The 20,131-nt window shown below is 39.1% G+C and overlaps 2 protein-coding genes across 2 annotated transcripts in view; both read right to left on the bottom strand.

Moving 5' to 3' along the window:
- Positions 1-20,131, bottom strand: part of LOC307041498 (uncharacterized protein) — a 185,991-nt gene that overhangs the window by 34,199 nt on the left and 131,661 nt on the right. The window contains exon 11 of the mRNA XM_079684947.1: positions 9,456-9,541. Coding sequence (XP_079541073.1) covers positions 9,456-9,541 — 86 coding nt within the window. The remainder of the gene's footprint in view (positions 1-9,455; positions 9,542-20,131) is intronic.
- LOC307041526 (deoxyribonuclease-1-like 1) lies at positions 647-9,441 on the bottom strand. Its single transcript, XM_079684993.1, has 8 exons — positions 8,791-9,441; positions 8,020-8,180; positions 6,646-6,758; positions 6,266-6,390; positions 6,082-6,178; positions 2,254-2,310; positions 2,136-2,205; positions 647-1,993 (listed from the first exon to the last, which is right to left on the bottom strand). The coding sequence occupies exons 1-8, from the start codon at positions 8,850-8,852 to the stop codon at positions 1,941-1,943; spliced, it is 738 nt and encodes a 245-aa protein (XP_079541119.1). The 5' UTR covers positions 8,853-9,441; the 3' UTR covers positions 647-1,940.

Genomic DNA, 20,131 nt, shown 5'->3' with positions numbered 1-20,131 from the left:
AAGAGTACCTGACCTCCCTTTATATTAATAGAACAATAATGTCATTGTTAGCTAATGAATGTTTCCATGCTGAACAACGGCAACATGACAACGTTTCCATTGGTCCATCTTCTTTAGAGAAGACCAGGAAAAAAACTGTAACAGCATTTGAAGTTGGTCCTGGTTGAATGTTCACAATGGGAACAACGGCCTTGTGTTAACATCAGGACATGTAGTAATCATTTTGTACTTCCACACAATTTACTATTCATCGGATCATTCTGACAGACAGAGATTCTGTATTCAACCGTAAAGACTTTGGTTAGCTCGTGCAGCTCATCACCATCTGTATGTTTTCTTTCACAAAATAGCGCACCAGTCCATGCCGTGTCTTTACAAGTCATAAAAATGAATATGATGTGGGAACCGAAACACACATTGTGATATCAGCAGAATCTGGCTGTCTCTCTCATTGAATGTTGTGAAGCAACCTTGGCTCCTTTATATACATCATGTAGAATTTCAATATGGATAAAAGATTTTTCAACTTGTATTCATTTAATGTCTTGTTAACAGTTTTGTTAAACTCCAAAAAAGAAACTGCATGACTACATTAACCTAATACAATTATTCATGGAGTTTATAATGACACAGAAAGCACAAAATATAATTTCATGATTCTTTTTATTGCGGATAACAAAAAGCATTGTTAGTAAAAAAGCAGTGATATACTGTAATGTGCCATGCGTCTGTGAATATAGTTTAAATGGATAGTTTGGTTATATTGAAGTGATGAGGAACTTATCCTCGTCAGTGTGGCTCAGAAACATATTGCTGTAGATGTGACAGTCTTAATTAAACAAATATATTCTATATTTAGAATCATTTAAGTGCTTTACCTTGAGGGTAGTTGTCAGATGACTTGTCAGATACTTTATTTGTTTGTTTTTGCTGAATCCGAACTAACCGAAGTCACACACAACAGAAAAACAAACTAACCACACAACTTGTTTTTTCCATCAAATAGTTAAAATACTTTGATTAAAAATCCCAAAATTAAGTCTTCACCTTCTACCTCATTTGACAAACATTTAGATTCTATGAATTTAGGTTAAAATATTTGGTACCACTTTAAAATAAGGCTACCCTTATAAAGGGTTTACAAATAGTTTGTAATTCATTTATTAATTAGGTTGTGAACACTTTATACATCATTAATAAGCTTTAATAAGACATGAGATAAACAGGGCAACTGTGACCGGTTGCTTGCCAAATAGGGAGCCCCCATGTATCTGTACTGCTAAGCCTTATATTGGCTACCTAGCTTACCTCTTCTCCTTCATCAGCCATTATCCTATCTGTTGCTCACTCAGTTGATTCTCGCTAAGTAGCCAACATAAGGCTTAGTCATCTTGCAAACTAGTGAGCCTGTGTTGACGTGTGAAAACTATGTTAGAACTGGTTTATAAATGGTCCTTAATGATTAATAAAGTGTTTACAACCTAATTCATAACCTAATTATAAACCCTTTATGAATCCTTTATAAGGGTGGTCTTATTGTAAAATGGTACCAAATATTTTTCATTTAACAAAATGCCTCCTACATTACTGAAAACTGTTCTTCTGCTGAACTTGAAGCTCCATCAAAAACATCAAGAAGCAATACCACCTCTATTCTGTTCATACACTTACCCCTTGTGTTGTGTTCGAAAGCTGTTCCCGTTCATGGTGTTCGCGGGTCAATCATCCAATATTGTTTTAACTACATTATAACTAACTTATGCATTCATCATAATCATAATATCCTGTTGTAATTGTATTTTATGGCCCCAAAACACATTACCTACCCTAACCCTAACTTGAAACGGGTCACAGGGTTAAACAGCGCTCATCACTAAAAGCTAATTACTAAACTACTTTAAAATAATAACATGTTGAAGATCGATTCCTCTTCTCTTGGTTTACACTCCTTTCCTCTTTTTCGCTGCCGGCCCGGCCTTCTTCTTCTGGGCTCCTGAAAGTCATCAGTACAAAGGAATGTAATTATATTGTTCATGTGAGATTCATGATGCAGCAAGGGCCATACAAACATATCTAAATAAACTCCTATGTCTGATATGTGTCACTGATGTTGATGAAACAAGAGACATCTTTACCCCCTGTTGTCCCTGGTTTCCTTTTTCTCAGAACCATCTGCTTCACCTCCGGCTCCACCTCCGGCTCCACCTCCGGCTCCACCTCCGGCTCCACCTCCTGCTCCACCTCCGGCTCCACCTCCTGCTCCATCTTCAGCTCCACCTCCACAGGGTAGTGATTACTGACACTCTGAGTCTGGAACAGAAGATATCATTTAATCGTGTCAATAATTCACCTGATGCTTTGCCTGCTCTGGGGTGTTTCCACATTGCTTTATTTTGTGTTTGTTCTTCCGATTAGAGCATGTGCACTATTACTTAGAAAAGGGATGCCAGCTTCATCAACATTTGTTTAACCCTCCTGTTGTCTTCTGGTCAAATCTGGCCGATTTACTACTTTCATCAATCATAACTTTTTTGTTTTACATTCAATTACATTAAGGCTTTATGATATCCTTCACAGTAGACATTTAATACACAATGGCTGATCACAGCTTTCGTTGAATTTTGGATGATTTAGTCAACTTTGTAACACCCATGGTGTTCCCGCTCAAACATGACCGCCATTAAGAAAAGGAATTAGTAACCATCCAGATCAGATCACACACACACACACACACACACACACACACACACACACACACACACACACACACACACACACACACACACACACACACTCTAGATGTGTTCCCCCCCCCCTTATGTGCCCATCCCCCCATGTGTGAAGCACACGCAATACATGTTCAGTTTCTATTCTTTGTATATTTACTGCAGTTTTTCATGTATACTAGTCCGATACAATATTTACAGTTTGAAAGGGTGTTAAATGAAATTTGGTGATGATTAATGGTTTTTGTGTTAATGTAATAGTCAACACATTCTCACTCCAAACTCGGCCTACTGTATGTTGACGTTATGTCAGGGTCCCTGTCGTCACTTTCCAACTCAAGGGGGAGCCCTTTAGCGTAGAGCAGGGCTATTCAACTACACATTCAATTGGGCCAGATTTTATAACTACAAAATTCAGCTGGACCAGACATTCAGCGGCCTGTAAAAAGCGGATAGTGACACATTTTAAACCAACACATATTACTGCGATGAAAAACATGCAATTTTTATTCATTGTTCATCTCACAAAGGTAGGTCAAAAAGTACATAAAAACACAACTAATTAGCATTAATTTAACAGAATCTGAAAAAAAAGTGCACAGTTGTAGCATTACATTTGTTTGCTTTAGAAGTCAAATATTCAGGTTATTTTTTCTGAACCAGGCACATCAAAAAGTGCATTTACTGAATACAATAATAGCAGTCTTAATAAATGTCCTCACATACAAAAAAAACAGCTAAAGAGCTCCAATGCAACACAAAGAGGTAGTACTGTAGCAATACTATTTTTTCACTTTTCAAGTAATAACAAAAAAATCATACGTTTTGGTCACATTTGACCCAGACACATTACAAAGTGCATTTAAATGAATACAGAAAGAACTGTCAAACCCTTCAGTGCACAAACCCATAACAAGCGATACGGGTAACTATATGAATGAATACTACACTACACGTCTACTATAGTAAACTAGGTGCTTACTGTCACCTCATTTGTGATTTGTCATCGCTGACTTTCTAAATGGGAGAAGGGACATTTTTTGTTTTGAACAAGAGCAGTGATTTTTGGCTCATAGGATGTCAATGCAATCCTAAGACATTGGTGAAGAGTGCTGTCAGTCAGGGAGCAGCGAGTGCTACTTTTGATTGAGTTCATGTGTGAAAAGCTTGATTCACATGTATGTTGATCCAAACATACTGAGCACACAGATCGCTACTTTCTGAACGTTAGGGAACTGCTGTTTTTTGACATCACTCCAAAACTTCGCTGGCCCGTTGGTGCGCTGCATGTCAATAAGTTCCAGTGTATATTTCCCCTCGTCGATGCAGGGGACCACTTCCTTTGCTCTGGTTGATACGTCCCTCTCTATTGCAACAGTGAAGGGGTCTCTGGCAAACCCCATCATCACCTCTGTGGGCAGAGCAAGTCCATCCAATCGACCGGCAAAGTTCTCTCTCAACCCCGCAAGGAAATCTGTCATCACATCCGTGATTTGTGCCTGTGATGTGTTTGGGGAGCGTCGGAAAATGCAGCATCCGACCCGTGCTCAAGTCGGTCGCGAAAAGGTCCAGCTTGACTTGGATCTGCTCCACAAGATCAATGACCGTTTTGTCTCTGTTTACGCTTCAGAGTTGAGAGAGACATGTTTTAGAGTTGCTATCGTAGGACCACCGTTACTAGCACCACTAGATGCACTTTTAAAAAACGTGCTGCGTTGTGGTTTGGTGGTTTCTATGCAACGCGGAGTGTTGCGTTCATGGTCTGTACTAGTGTAGGAATTTGGCTACGGGAGGCTGGGCCACTCGGGAGTTGGTTCTGGGACGCATCTGGCCCGCGGGCCGCCAGTTGAATAGGCCTGGCATAGAGTTTCAACTATCAGGGAGTCCCATTGACTTGCATAGAGTCTAAGTTATCTCAGTGGGTCTCAAACAGTTTGGTCACAAATTATTCAAAAGATTATCTCCGCGGCGCACCTTCATAGGATCATTATAGATATAAAAAGAGAAGAAAAGGAAAACAGTAATGAAATCTACTATATGGCAGTAAAACAAGAATAGAGTTTAAAAGTGGAGTGATTTGTAAAAATATCCATAAAGAAAAAGAAAATCTGTTTACAGTTCTGTTTCATATGGGTGTTCCCGCCTGGAACACCACCACTTGAGTGAGGCACTTAGTCCTTAGTTACTCCAATAAAGTTTTTAAGTCAGCTAAAATATAATGTAATGTGTTTACGAGATGTATCCATAGATCTCTTAATGTTGCTCTCAGAGTGCACCAGATTGATGCTTTTAACTTCAATATTTAAAAAAAAATCTTCCCGGGGGAGCATCCCCCCGGACCCCCCTAGAAGAGGTGAGGGCCGCCTCCCAATCATAAAAATAGCACTTTACCCCTGCCTATATGCCGTGAGCTGATTATCGAGCCCTCATTGTAACAGTCGCGGGTTTACTGTGTGTGTGCGTGTGGGAAGTGTTGCAGTAGAAAATTCCACTGTAGCGCCACTTTGGGCTCAGCTCCGAATGTTTTCAGGTCCAGGCGACGCCCCTGGCTGAAACAGAGGGAATTATGGGATGCTACAATGATCTGTTTGGTATTTGGAGCCAAACACTTCAGAGACATGTTTTGATTTTTTCACCAATTTGTCAATAGGTAGCTAGCTAATTGAGATTGATGGTAAATGGTAAATGGACTGTACTTATATAGCGCTTTATCCAGTCTTTAAGACCCCTCAAAGCGCTTTACATACTACATGTCATTCACCCATTCACACCCATTCATACAGAGCAGTGTACCTTACTCCAGGACCTAACATTCATACACATTCACACACCGTTAGCCATGCCATCGGTAGCAACTCAGGGTTAAGTATCTTGCCCAAGGATACATCGACATGTTGACTGCATGGGCTGGGATCGAACCCACAACCTTCTGGTTGAAAGACGACCACACTCCCTCACAGCCACAGTCGCCCAAATGATAGCAAATGTTTCCTAGTTTGTAAAGTAGAAAGCTACATTTCGCTAGCTAGCCAGTTTGATAGATAGCTAATGTTCGTTGGCCAGCTTGTTAGGTAGATAGGTAACGTTCCTAGCTGATCTTTGTCCACCCTTCTGGCAGTTTTTATAAAACTATCCACATGTGCTTTAGTATACTGTCCAGCCAGCCGGTGGGCTTCAGTAGTGTAGCGTTGAATGATCCCAAATAAAATGTATTGTTTATGATGCTGCTAATGCTAAACCGGAAACATTTACATTTATGCATTTAATCCTGTAATGGGTTGCGCTGTGTCACTTCAACAGGTTTCAGTGTTACAGAATCGTACCAACGATACCCAACCCTAAACATGAGTCTCACTTGTTCTTCTGTCAAGTTCAACTCTCTCCTGAAGTTGTAGGCTTTGGCTGAGTCGGGGACGATGGCCTCCAGCATGCTCTCTCCGTAAACAACGATCCTGTTATTTGGAAATGCAGCACAATTCATTTTTTTAACGAACACAAAATATACTTGGATTAAACTGTAACAATAAAATGTGTATTACCTGTCGTAGGCTTTTTTATCGTCTATCAGCCAATGATAATCAGCCGAGGAGATAAGGAGCGTTTTCTTCTTCTTCTTGGAGAGATAATCTCCATCGGCATTAAAGTCTCCCAAAATCATAATGTTCTGCAGAAGAAAGAACGACACAACCAAATTCAGAATGGAAAAACACATTATGTTTATTTGTGTTTACTTTATTTATAGGTATTCAAAGCTTAAACAAGTTTGCTTACATGAGAATCAGAATTAAACAAAACTATGTAATCTCTCAAAAACCCATCTCTTAATATCTTGACAAACAAAATATGGTTAATGTTAAATGCAAAGATTTTACCACATAGTTTTTCTCTCAAAACCATCAATTATATTTTAAACACTTACATCATTCTGCCATTTTTCCCTCACATCTTCAACCACATCATGAAGAGCGTTCAGTTCCGCCTCTGCTTTATTTGGTGTGGTGTGGACCGGGATCAACACCAGCTTCTTCACAACTGGAGGCAAACACACACATACACACACACACACACACACACACACACACACACACACACACACACACACACACACACACACACACACACACACACACACACACACACACACAAATCATTCCCTGGCCATTATCGCAACCTAAGTCTAATTTAAAAAAAAGTATTTCTCTTTAAACAGTCCATTTATGTATTTCCTAAAATTCGGACCTCACAATTTAGAAAGGTCCTCACAACTTATGTGTGCAAACATGTATATACTATAAGATCAATGAGACATTTTTACATGTGCACACATTAAGACCTAAATAAAAACACAACCATCAATATACAAAATAACAGTCAATTCAATATTTTGAGAATATGCATTAGAACGCATTATACACTTTAAACACAAGTCATGTGCACAGAAATGCTGTTCAGCAATTGGTCAGACATTAAAGGGGTAAAAACGCAAATCCCAGCAGTTTCTACTGTAGCCTCCACCATGGAGCATCGGCAGGTTATTCTCATGCTGCTGTTAATCTGGAGATCATCAGACTCTAGTGGACAGCACATACGATTATATAATCAGACAACGTGCGAAAAAAAATTGTATACCACTGAGAGACGTTCTGCAGTCGGGAGGAGGTTTCACCGACGACAGGTGGCTCTGACTTTATGTATAGTTGACGGAGCATTTTTACTTTACACAACACTGTTCAACACTTCATTCTGCTTCACTCTTTAACTAAAGATTTTGAAGACATCCACGTTCTTGTGACTCGTAAATACTACGCTTCCTATGTTTTGGTGCGGACTGCGTTCAAACCAGAGATGAACCGCTCCAGAGTTCACTAGCAAGCGGTCTGAGACCACCTCTTTTAGGTTGTTTAGTTCACTTCACAGACTGCGTTCACACTGACCCAAACAAACCGCACCAAGCGGTGAAACGCTCCAGGGTTCAATTCTACCGGACTAAATAAGGCTGGTGTGAATGCGACCTAAAACTCCAATGATAGCTGTGCAAGACCTATGCACACACACATAAACACACCTGTGAGGACCTACATAAACAAAACATTTTTTTCTTAACCTTTAATCCTATTTTAACTAAAGAAGCGCTTTAACATTAATTGAAGGTCCGAACCAAATATAAAGAACAGGCCAAAATGTTCTCATAATCCATAAACGCCCGCACAACACACAAAACCCAAATTGATCCTCACAATGAAAGTCTAAAAAACTAAAACACACACACACAAACACACACACACACAAATACCTGTGTTTGGACAATTGAGAAGGAGAGCGAAAGGCTTTCTGGTGATCACATCTTCAGCATCTTCATCTTCATCATCATCTTCATCATCTTCATCATCATCTTCATTATCTTCATTCTTTTTTCCGTACTGGTAGGAGTCTATTATCTGCACTTCTTTCTTTCTAAAACACAAATCCACAAACATGTTCCGTATTATAAAGCTTATAAACACACATGTTATGTTTTGTTTCTTTATTCATGTATTTGTATTAGTTAGTGAGATAGCTCATAAACCACTTGAAGTTTTTCAGTAGAGCCTTGTAGGAAATGTATGTAGAGTTTGGCCCAAGAGCACAATGTGTTGATTTGTAAAGCCTTTGATGTTCTGGGTCTTAGCTACTGAACCATAGACAACAAATAAATTGCAGGATTAAAAAGATTGAAGTCAAGCGTCTCAAAGAAGAGTAATGTAATGTGTCACAGATTACTGGTTCAACATATTGATAACTTTTTTTGTCTTTGATATTCCACACAGTTTTTCAATAATAAGTATCCAATTGAATGTGGCTGTTACCAATTTAAGACATATTTTAATTCCTGTGAGACATAACGTATAGCTCAATTGTTAGATTGTTGTGTACTGAGGCTTGGTCTGAATCCAGTTCTAAGACCATTTTCCGTGTCTCATCACTCCCCATGTCAGGTCTGTCTCTGTTGCCCTAAAAGGTCTTTGAACCACACATAGGATTATACAACATATTGTCCAGGATTGTCTGTACTTGTGTCTCTGACCTGTAGAAGTAGACAAACTTCTCCTTGTGACCCTTCGGTCCCAGACGTTTACTGCACAGCATGTCGTACGGATTACTTTTGTTATCTCTGCCAGAAAACAGAAACAACTGGAACTGAATATCTCAAGCATCAATCATTTGGTTGTATCATTGTAGATGCCCCATAAGATGTAATTATCAACATTTCTTTTTAGGCAACAGTGAAAAGAGGTGCTGCAGCACAGTGTGAGAAAAATAAAGAGCTTTCTGAACATTAAAGCAAGTAAACATGTCACAGGACCCTAAAAACACATTTTGAACCTGAACCTGCAGAATAGGGCCCCTTTAAATGAATGTGCATGCTTCTATGTGTGGAGAACTCACCCATAGGCATTAAGGCGGTCGAGGAGCAGTGGCATGGCGTCACTACTCTCATCCTTGGGATCAGCTGATGGACCTGTCTTATCCGTCACCTCCTCCAGCACCACCACGCTGTACTGAGATATAATCTGCAAAACACAACCACAGAGAAAAGAAAGCATAGAACTCAAAGCTATTTTTAAATTGTATAAATGTTTTCAATGCATAAAAAAACTGCTCCTTTCCTTTAATTTTCTCGCCATGTACAAAAACATTAACTGAAATATTACACCGAACAAACTTGTGTGTTTCAGCACGGTGAGTTACCTTAATGATATTATCCAGTACGCCCTCCTTGTTGACTTTAGTCCATCCCAGTCTCTTCACATTGAAGGCAGCGATCTTCATTTTGACTAAAAATATCAATCAAATACATTTCATAGATTTAAACCGATACACCCAACATATTATCAAGGCCAGTGGTGGACAGTAACTAAGAACATTTACTAAAGTGCTGTACTCAATTACAAGGTACTTAACGAGAGTATACTGTATGTCCATTTAAAGAAACTATTATTTTACTCTTCATCCAATACCTGACACATTTACTTTCTCTATTGGGTTTCCATTTATGGGAGAAATCATCTCTGTCGCTAACACATGTTCATGATACTTACATGTTTAGTTCAGCAGGATAATCTGCACATATCAACACCACTTTAAGATGTTTGAAGGGTAAATGCAATTGCCAGAAGTAAAAATGATATCAAAGTCAACTTTATTGTCAATCTTTCAGTTTGTGTGAACACTTGCTTTGAAGCACTACAGTATCCTGTTGAAGGAACAGAGATAATATTATACACAAGAGAAAACAAGGTGAATTGAACCATCCCAACGAAAACGGCCAAGACACCCATTGAGACCAGAAAACGAATGTTATTAAGGGCTGTAAATATAAGAAACTTAAGTCTAAACTGGACAACCTTGTTAGGAGATTTAACCTCTTGAGGCCTGGGCCCTATCCCTCGAAAATGACATGCCCAGACCGAATGAGTATATCTTCACAACTAACAGGGGTATATGAATAACCTTTTTTATCAAAGCAATGATACACCTGTGTGTGTGTGTGTGTGTGTGTCTGTCTGTCTGTCTGTCTGTCTGTCTGTCTGTCTGTCTGTCTGTCTGTCTGTCTGTCTGTCTGTCTGTCTGTCTGTCTGTCTGTCTGTCTGTCTGTCTGTCTGTCTGTCTGTCTGTCTGTCTGTCTGTCTGTCTGTCTTCAATTGGGATCAATAGAGTATCTCTCTATCTAACACAGGGATTTTAGTCTGCAGACCATTTACATCCACTAACACCTATTATATAGCTCCCACGTCGCACTTTGGCTGTGAGCTGCGGGCGCCTGATAAGTCAACATCCCCCATTTTCATCACTTACAGCGCCCATCGTAAAGGGCAAATGAAAGGTGTAACCGGGGTGACAATGGTGTTACATTTACTTAATTAAGAATGTTGTTACATCTAGGCCGACAATTAGGATGAGTACCAACGGTCCAAAAATGTTTTTTCCCTCCCAGAGCTACTGCTTGAACATCAGATTAATAAAAACAACTTGAATCTGAATAATTGTGTTAGAAAGGTAAAATAATTCAAACTGAATTGATCCCATGAGAATCATTTAGATTAAAAGCAGCACAGAGAGTAAAGTAATAATGATAATGTGGAGCTATAGTATTCATTAAGGCTACAATCAGTGCTGGCTTCAATATATCCATAACTATTAAAAGTTACCTTTCTATAATGCAGAAACATAAGGCATTTCATGTGTATTAATATATATATTATATAGTTGATTTATTATTTTCTGAATGTGAAAGCAGCTTTTTAATGTAGATTTTTGATGCGGTGTTTTCTTTGATACTGTTGGATGATTTCATATATAAGAAATCCTCATGTTTTGTAATATAAAAATACATATAAAAAATGTACTGGATATTAATTCATAGATACCAAATACCTTCTGTCTCTCAATGAAATCAATAGTAAAAGCTGGACTGTGGGGTAGTGGTTGTGCACTGTTGCATCATGGGAGTTGTAGTCTTCTCCAGGGTTCCATCAGTGTTCCTGGTTCTGGAGATTTTAACTTCTCCTCTGATATAAAGTGCTAGATCAGCATGTTTTATCCATAAACTGGATTATCCCCAACAGGGGCGGTTCTAAGGGGGGGTTTGCGATTCAGATGAGGACCCCTCCGCGAGGTGAGGCCCCCCTCTGTGAGGTAAGCAATCTAGGGAGGGGCGGACCTGCCTACACCCATACATGCAAATAAACCAGTTCAACAATTCGCACAATGCTGTCTGGCTAATGCAAATAGGCTAATTATGATATTAAAAGGGAAGTGTCCCAACACATTTCAGAAAGAACTGTTTCTGCCAGAACCAGAGAAGAGTTCAATGTATTTTTGTAACTAATTAACTGATAAGATACAAGAAGAGTTTAAAATATTGCTTCAGATATAAGTTCACATACTTTTATCAGAAATAATGTATTAATTTATTCAATTCTGGTCTTAATTCAAAATCTTACACATTTGGAACTTAGTTATAGTGAATCATCAAAGACATTATATTTCTAGTGTTTTATTTCTATATGTGAACATATAAGAAGGGCGGGGCCCATGACAGGTGCTCAAGCTATTTTGACTACCACACAGACCCGGGTACGTAATATTGCAACAAAATCAAATTTGATGAATGTATTCCACAATAACTGAATATGTACATGTTCTAGACATTGTAATAATCACAAAAAAAAACATTTGAGGCATTTTACTTACTTGAATCTGACAAATCCAGTCCAATAAAACAAAGAGATGTTGCTCGTTTGAAGATGCGGAAGTTGTTTGCGTGTATGGCCAGAGGGCAGGACCTATACACACCTTTAATACCAAATAGCATAGTGAGGCTGAACAAAAGGATCTTTTGACTATGTAAATGTAGTTTAAAAAAAAAAAAAACATTTACTGACTCTTTTAGGATAGCTTAAAGTAATGTTGTAAAATTACAACCAGTGTCCTTACAGGGTTAACTATGTGGTACTATTAAATCCATGTAAACTACACATCACAGCAATGAGGCCAGATGAATTAAACCAGGATACATCCTTTACCGTCAAACTGGGTCTGAACACAGCTGCCTGTGCGTTTGATAAATACTTTCTGATGTTATATTTATTATATTTATGATATGCTACTTCAGCTACATGGCCCTAACGTGTAAAGTTATACAAGCATTTGTACCAGTGCTTCTCACCAGTAGACTCTTGCAGGCCAGAGTAGCTGGAGTGATTCAACAACAACACAAAGACAAAGGCCATATCTGAGGTGATCAGGACGAACAGAAAGAGGAAAAGGAAAAGAGAGTTCACTGAAGAGACCAGGAGGGTCAGAGCAGGAGGAAGAGGAGGAGATGAAGACATTAGTGAAGAAGAAGAAATGTATGTGAGGAATAAAGATGAAGTGTCAGAGAGAGGGCCAGAGGCAGGGATCAGGAGGCAGAGGAGACTCCAGCTGGAACATATGGTATGTTTTTATTCTCTTTGCATATTCCATTACAGCAGCTCAATCTAGCGGCTCTTAGTATTGACAAATATGTATTGAAATGTGTTGCTGCACAGATCACCTTTAGCTCTCTGAAGAGATGGGTGATGTCATTTGTGTACTTAATTATAACGAAATACTTTTACTGTACTTACAGTAAGCAGAATTCTAAATCATGAGTATTTTCTGCTGTTTTATACTATATTTTAGTTTGTTTCTCTGAACACCTTGTTTCTCTTGTGCTTTAAGAGCACTTGTTAGGGCATGATTTAACAATAAATAGGTTATATATACAAATACCACGTACTGTCCGCCCTCCCATGCCACCCTGGCATGACCTCTTTCCCCCCCTTTGCCACCCCATGTAAAATGTTCTTGAACCGCCACTGGTCCCCGAAGGTAACACACTGACAAGTAGGAAGATTTCACTGGAGAAAAGTCTCCTCTACAAATAAACCAGACCGACTGATAAAAACCTATTTTAAAAAAAAATGTAAAAAGTGAGTTTCTCCGTGGAAACTGTGCTGAGGGGCTACGAGCTAAAGGCTAACGTTAGCTTCTCTGTTAACTTCCAGACGACAAAGGACTCAAATCCTTCAACCGGTTAAAATATAGAGTTAAAAAGCAGCAAGATGTAAAGGTCCCATGTCATGTTTCTACTGATCATCATTCCATTGTTGAGGTCTACTAGAATAGACTTACATTGTTCAATGTTCCAAACTCACATTGGTTTCTCAAACAGCATCTCTGTAAAGTATGTGTATTCACTCTCTGTCCTAAACGGCTTGACTCTGCAGACCGTACATAAAAACCTTCATAACACACAAGGGGACGGGTACTAACCGGAAAAGAACGACATGGGACCTTTAAAAGTTTATAATACAAATGTGGCTCTAAACTCTAAAAATAATCAATTTATAACAGCTTCTGTACTCAGGCTCAAAGGGGATACTGCGCCATCACAGGAGACCAGAGGAAGCTCGCAACTACACAACTCTACTGAATATATAATAATAATAATAATAAATTATATTTCTATAGCGCTTTTCTTGAACCCAAAGACGCTTTACATTTGGGAGGGAGGGTAGACAAACACAAAAAAACAGAAAAGCAGTCAGGAGGAAGTTGGTTGAGAGGGGGGGGGGCTTATGGATACAGAGTTGAAGAGGTGAGTTTTGAGGCGGGACTGGAACAGGGTGAGGGACTCAGACTCACGGAGGTCTTGGGGGAGGGAGTTCCAGAGCTTCGGGGCTGCCACAGAGAAGGCTCTGTCCCCGCATATACCCCCCGATATAACATAAGTCTAGTTCAGACAAATACATACCAGAGAGAGACAGTAGTAAATGAATCAATCCTTAAAGAACAAACAAAACAGGATATTTTAATATTATAGTTTTTTTAATTACATCAAATATGAAAAACACATCCAGGGTTTTCTGATCTCACAACTGGAAGAAAACACTCAACTGTTGATGCTTAATTCACGGTTGAGTTGGCAGCGAGTCATTCAGGGTGCCAAACATAAGGCATGCTCTGATTACACAGACATCTCTGTATTTATTGAGCCTCTTGTATTGAGTGGTAAACAATGTGCACTCATCAATAAATCATTTATCTATTTACTTGATTAACGTACTGGATGAAGTGTAGGACGTATTTCTTTCTCTGATTTGTCTCACTCTGAGAACATGAGGAAACTAGTTTTGAAACAAATGCATTAAATAAACTGGAGATGATGTTTTATAGTTTATATATATACTTTCTGCTGTTCTCCGCTGGAGGAGGAGGAATGTTTTCAGGGGGAAAAGCATCAAGGGATGGATTTAAAAGTTTACAGCCTAAAAAACATGGAGCATTTTTTCCCCTTTTATTCATTGTTATGTCAATTTGCAAATGTCTTGGTGACGCTCAGCCTCTCCCCTTAACTCCTAACAGTCATCATCATGTCAACCACAACACAGAGAAATACAGAGAGAAATGTGTGTGTAGTTGTCGATACATTGCTGACAGAGGGAACTACATTTGAATACACATTTAAGAAATATCCGTTTTTGAGCATGTCATAAGCATGTTTTGACATTTACCATTTACCTCACTGTAAAAAAAAGTAACTGTGTTGATAATAATAATAATAAACAGGAATTATATTTGCAAAGCACTTTGTTTCCCAAACATTTTTTTTCACTCCTGTCGGTTGGGGGGGGGGGGGGACCTCATCTCACAATGTCGCTTGGGGCCCCAAGTTGCCCAGGGACGGCCCTGTGTGTGTGTGTGTGTGTGTGTGTGTGTGTGTGTGTGTGTGTGTGTGTGTGTGTGTGTGTGTGTGTGTGTGTGTGTGTGTGTGTGTGTGTGTGTGTGTGTGTGTGTGTGTGTGTGTGTGTGTGTGTGTGTGTGTGTGTTCAGAGAGACATTTGTGTCTTTCTACTTTGCCGTTTCGTTATAAGTGTTCTTATTTATCACACAGCTATGTGTTACTCTATTATTACCTGGGGAGGGTGGGTTAGTATTGGGTGTTTTTTGTGTATGTTTTTGGTTTGTGTATAAAAAGTGCTGTATAAATAAAGTTGTATCTGCTTTGATTAGCTGAAATACATTTACTTAATGAAATGTGTGTATATATGAATGTATGTGTATATTAGTAAATTCAAAAGTGGATATGAAGAGAAGATGATTATCTAACGCAGCGGTTCCCAACCTTATTTTGTACAGGCTAAAGACACAAACATGGACATGACAATAACATATAGGAGATGACTTTCCAATCTCAGACACAAACAAAAACAGAAGAAATAAAGATGCAGTCAGGAGGATCACTTCAACATTTCACAAACAAAAATAGGTTGACAACCAAAAACCACCAAAAACACAACCTGGCATATTTATTGTTCCTTTGATCCCTCTCTTCGTTAGAGCTCATTATTTCCCATTTCATGGCGTGTTGAGCCACCCTTTGATTTTTTGTGGTAATGACTTTTTCCAAAAGAAATTGGCAGAGAGTTCCTCATCACATGACAGAGAGTTCCTCATCACATGACAGAGAGTTCCTCATCACATGACAGAGAGTTCCTCATCACATGACGTCAACACAGGACAGGTATTGTTCGCATGTAAATAAGCTTCTATTCTACACGTTACTTTACATATATATATTTGTTTATGTAAAGTAACAGCAGTGCAGTGAACTTCAACACGGACTCCGAGGTACGAAGACTATTTTTACATACTGTACAAAGACTCAAGAAACCTTTGGTTTGAATAGATGAAGTAATGACTAATACACTGATATGCATGCCATTAAACATTACCTCATGCTAGATCTCCTACAAATGCGTGAATTTGAGTGTTCTTTCCATTTGAAAAGTTTACATTTAGATGTTAATAAGCAACATTACTTTTTTGTCAGCTTTCTTATTTCGATGTGTTGAAGGTAAAGATTATTTAACACATGGTGAGAATTGCTACTATTTATCTCTTTATATTGTCCGTAAAAAAACGTGGTAAAAGTGATTATTGCACTGAGACAACCGAACAGAGCAAGCTTCTATAGTTGCACTAAGTTTTGATAACAGTTCAATATTATTTTGATAATAAAATATATTTTAATGTTGATGAACTTCATACTGTTCATTCATGTTCATTCATTTTTGTAGTTTACTGTTGAAGCTTAAAAAACACATTACAATAAAAAATAAAAAAAAAGATGATATCTATAGCCCCTAAACACACAAACACACCTCTTTAATAAACAACACACTTGCTCTGCGATAATGTCATATTTGATGTTTCCTGTCATTTCTGTGAGGGAAGGCCATGCCTGGAAGACACCACTGCATCACCATTTTCTCTTTCTTCAAGGGTCAAGAAGAACATCCAAGAGGAAAATGAGTATCTGATGATATGAGATTCAAGACCAATGGAGGACATTCACTCAGAAACTACACTTTTATTGTGAACACAAAGATCTCACAGTTTTGTAGTCCAACAGGAGCTTCATTAGTTTGTGACGCTGCACCTCAGAGAAGGTGTGGTGGTTATAAAGTGTGGCAAAAACTGGTTTCTGTCAAGTTGGTGTTTATGACATGCTGACTGATTTATCAGCCCCAATAAAACGTTATGACCCGCCCCTAAATCCTTTTGATGTGACAGGTGTCTGTGGACCGTAAACCATTGTAGTCATTATTTTGTATGACTTGTTTGCTCAGCTTTTGTATTGCGCCCTATAACGTATTGTTCCTTACATAGTGGGTTAATAATACTGTATTAGCCCTTTGTCTGAGCACCTGTTGTAGTGTCCCCCTAATAAACTATTAAAGTCAATATTGTTTTATGACTTGTTTGCTCACCTATTGTTGTTGTATGCCCTACAGTAGCGGTTTTCAAAGTGTGAGGCGCGCCTCCCCTGGGGGGCGCCAGAGAGCTTCAGGGGAGGCGCAGCGTGAGACACAAAAGAACGAGAAAAAGACGAGTAAAGTGACACTTGCCCACTTGTGGCTGTATGTGGACAGTGAGTTCCCCCACCTCGCCAAAAAGGCTGTAAAAGTGCTCATTCCCTTCCCCTCCACCTACCTGTGTGAGTGCAGGTTTTCCGCATTGACTTTGATCAAAAGCAAGTACCGGTAAAGGCTGCAGCCAGAGTATGATCTGCGTTTATTCCTGTGTGCATCAAAGACGCAGACTCATTGTTCCCACTAAAGTAGGGGTGAGTGTAATAAGGAGGCAAAGTTGACGTTCAGTGTGTTGCCGGGAGCATATAAGGATTTATCCACCATGTTGAAAATGTTAAAAAAAATATGTCTTGAGAACACGGCGTGCGGAAATATACGGGTCGTGCTGCAGCTAGATCTGCCTGTCCTCTGTAAGAAGGTGTCGGCGACTGACATGCAAGGAAGAACGGCTGTCCACAGGCTGTTCCAACTTTAACAACTGTATCAACTTCCAGGGTAGTGAATTGAACATGCAATTGTAATTGGGTGTGTGGTATATTTTCATGCACGGTCACGCATGTTCCACAACACACAAACTGAACAACACTCAATTTTCCGATCGCTACCAGCGTCCTTGCGATCTTGTTATAATAACAAGTGCAAGTTACTGATGCAATATGGTTGAGACCATTCGGGCTTATTCTAGAGGGGTGCAAGGAATAGTCCAAGTAGTGGGGGAGTTTTATACAATATGTTTAAAACATAAAAATAAAAAGGTTTAAAAAAGTTATTGTTTAATATTTTAAGGAGGTGACGCTACTCAGCCAATCAAATCGGTGCAGTCAGCACGATAGATTCAAACACAGAGACGAGACAAGAGGAGAGAAACAGTCGGAGTAATTTCAAATGGCGGAAGGTAGACAGCGAAAACAGAGCATTTAATTACATTTTCTCTTACTGGACCTCTTTGAAATGCAATTGAATACCCCTGCATTATAGCAACAACAACAATAATAATAACAGCAATAATAATTGGGAGGGGGGGCGCGGCTGTTCTTATGTTCTCTGAGGGGAGGCTCACCTACCCACACTTTGAAAACCCCTGCCCTGCAGTCAGTGGCGGCTAGTGGAAAATATTTTTGGTGGGGCTATGGAAATGGTGACAAAACCATGTGTGTGTGTGTGTGTGTGTGTGTGTGTGTGTGTGTGTGTGTGTGTGTGTGTGTGTGTGTGTGTGTGTGTGTGTGTGTGTGTGTGTGTCAGTCATACTTGCCAACCCTCATGATTTTCGCGGGAGACTCCCGCATTTCTCCCGATTTCTGACAAAATCACATTTACTCACGACTGTTTCCACTCGGACTTTAATACAGCTACACCATTGTTTGGTTTCCATGGTAGCGCGTCTCTTTAGCAGCGCGCGCAACTCAAAGTCTGAGAGGGTGAGGAAGATGAAAACTGAACAAGAATCGACAACTCGACCCTCTGATCACTCCTTTCCTGTAAAATACAGGTCCAGCTCACACATATGCTCCATGGTGCCACAGGCATTGCCCTTACAACCACAATAAGCATGTAAATGTTAATCTACAGCTCCGGCGATCCACTAGCACCGGAGTCTACACCTGCAGACGCAGCCATCCCCTACTGTAGCGTCACCTTGGATACGAGTCCAAACAACTCACAGACACACAGGCCAGGGCGCTGAAAGGGCGCCCTTTGAGCATCAGATCTGACGACGCTGATTGGCTGAAATTATGTTTCGGCGGCATAGTTTACAGATAGCAACAGTCAGCTTGTTGGCTGCAGCTGCTCTGGCTGAGGGCTCCTTTCTACCGCCCGGACGAGAGAGGGGAATGATACACGCTGCGACCAGGCAGGAAACATGTGACTTATCAGTAACTTTAGACATCGTAAAATAATTTTAAACGAGATTTTATAGTAGATTATACATTTGACTGATACCAACTATATAATATTTACCTTGTTCTTTAAAAATAAAAAAATAAATTTTATTTTTTTTCGTTATTACTACTTTATAAATGTTTATTTATTGTAATTGTAAGTTCCATTATAGCATTGTATTATTATATAGTAATTTATTTTAGTTTGTACCTCACTTTCCTCAAGCTTTATAAATAAACTTGTCTTGACACGGAGAAAGGAAGATGGTCCAGTTCCAGTTGCTTTTACCTGGATAAAGGAAGTAGGCCTACACACACACACATATATATATATATATATCAGCTGACGTGCCAAACCACATCGTTGAACTTGTGGAGGAGTTTAGCCGTCCAGGTGTTTCCAGCCGGGTCGTCACACGTCCAGATGAACACGCGTCCGTCCTAAAGAAGGGCAGAGGAAACAAATATCTTAACAAAATGTCTTCCCACTGAACTCTGTGCTGTGTGAAGCAGAAGAGTTTTTATTATTATTATTATTCAGCTGCTAATTAAACATTTTCCTCTCTGACCAGCGTTGGAAGAAGTACCCGGATCCTCAACTTCAGCAAAATTCAAAATAATATTGTATTAAAATTGTTAAATACTGAAATAAAAATGTACTTTATGTATCAAACGCTTTCATAATGCAGAATGTCTCCTTCCACACCATTATTTTATTCTATTATTCAGTTTTGATCAGAAACAAATGCTTGTATAACCATTTAAATTATGTGGTTCATCAATGTTAGACATATTGTGGATGTCTTGCATACTACTGGGTAGATAAGTAGTTTAGAACTGCAATACATCAAACTGGATGAGCATATTATTATCTTTTTATGTATATAACTTGGTGTCAGAAAACAGTATAAGAGTAAAAGGTACATTATTTCCCTGTGTGATGCAGTGAAGTAAAAGGATTACTAATGGAAATACTAAAGAAAGGTAAAAGGTCAGTAGTCTACACATGTGTCAGTACTCTGTTTGTACTTTGTTAGTTTTCACGGCATTTTAAATGTATTACACTAAATCTATAAAAGCAGAA

Source organism: Notothenia rossii (genome assembly GCF_949606895.1).
Source record: "Notothenia rossii genome assembly, chromosome: 5".
Lineage (NCBI taxonomy): Eukaryota > Metazoa > Chordata > Actinopteri > Perciformes > Nototheniidae > Notothenia > Notothenia rossii.
The sequence above is the reverse complement of the archived record's forward strand: the minus strand, read 5'-3'. Positions and strand labels throughout refer to the sequence as shown.

Coding starts and splice junctions, on each gene's coding strand:
- LOC307041526 (XM_079684993.1), bottom strand. CDS start 8,852: ATGCTGTGCAGTAAACGTCTGGGACCGAAGGGTCACAAGGAGAAGTTT. Junction 6,391..6,645: donor GGGAAAAATGGCAGAATGAT/GTAAGTGTTTAA, acceptor TTTCTTCTGCAG/AACATTATGATTTTGGGAGA. Junction 6,179..6,265: donor GATAAAAAAGCCTACGACAG/GTAATACACATT, acceptor TCCAAATAACAG/GATCGTTGTTTACGGAGAGA.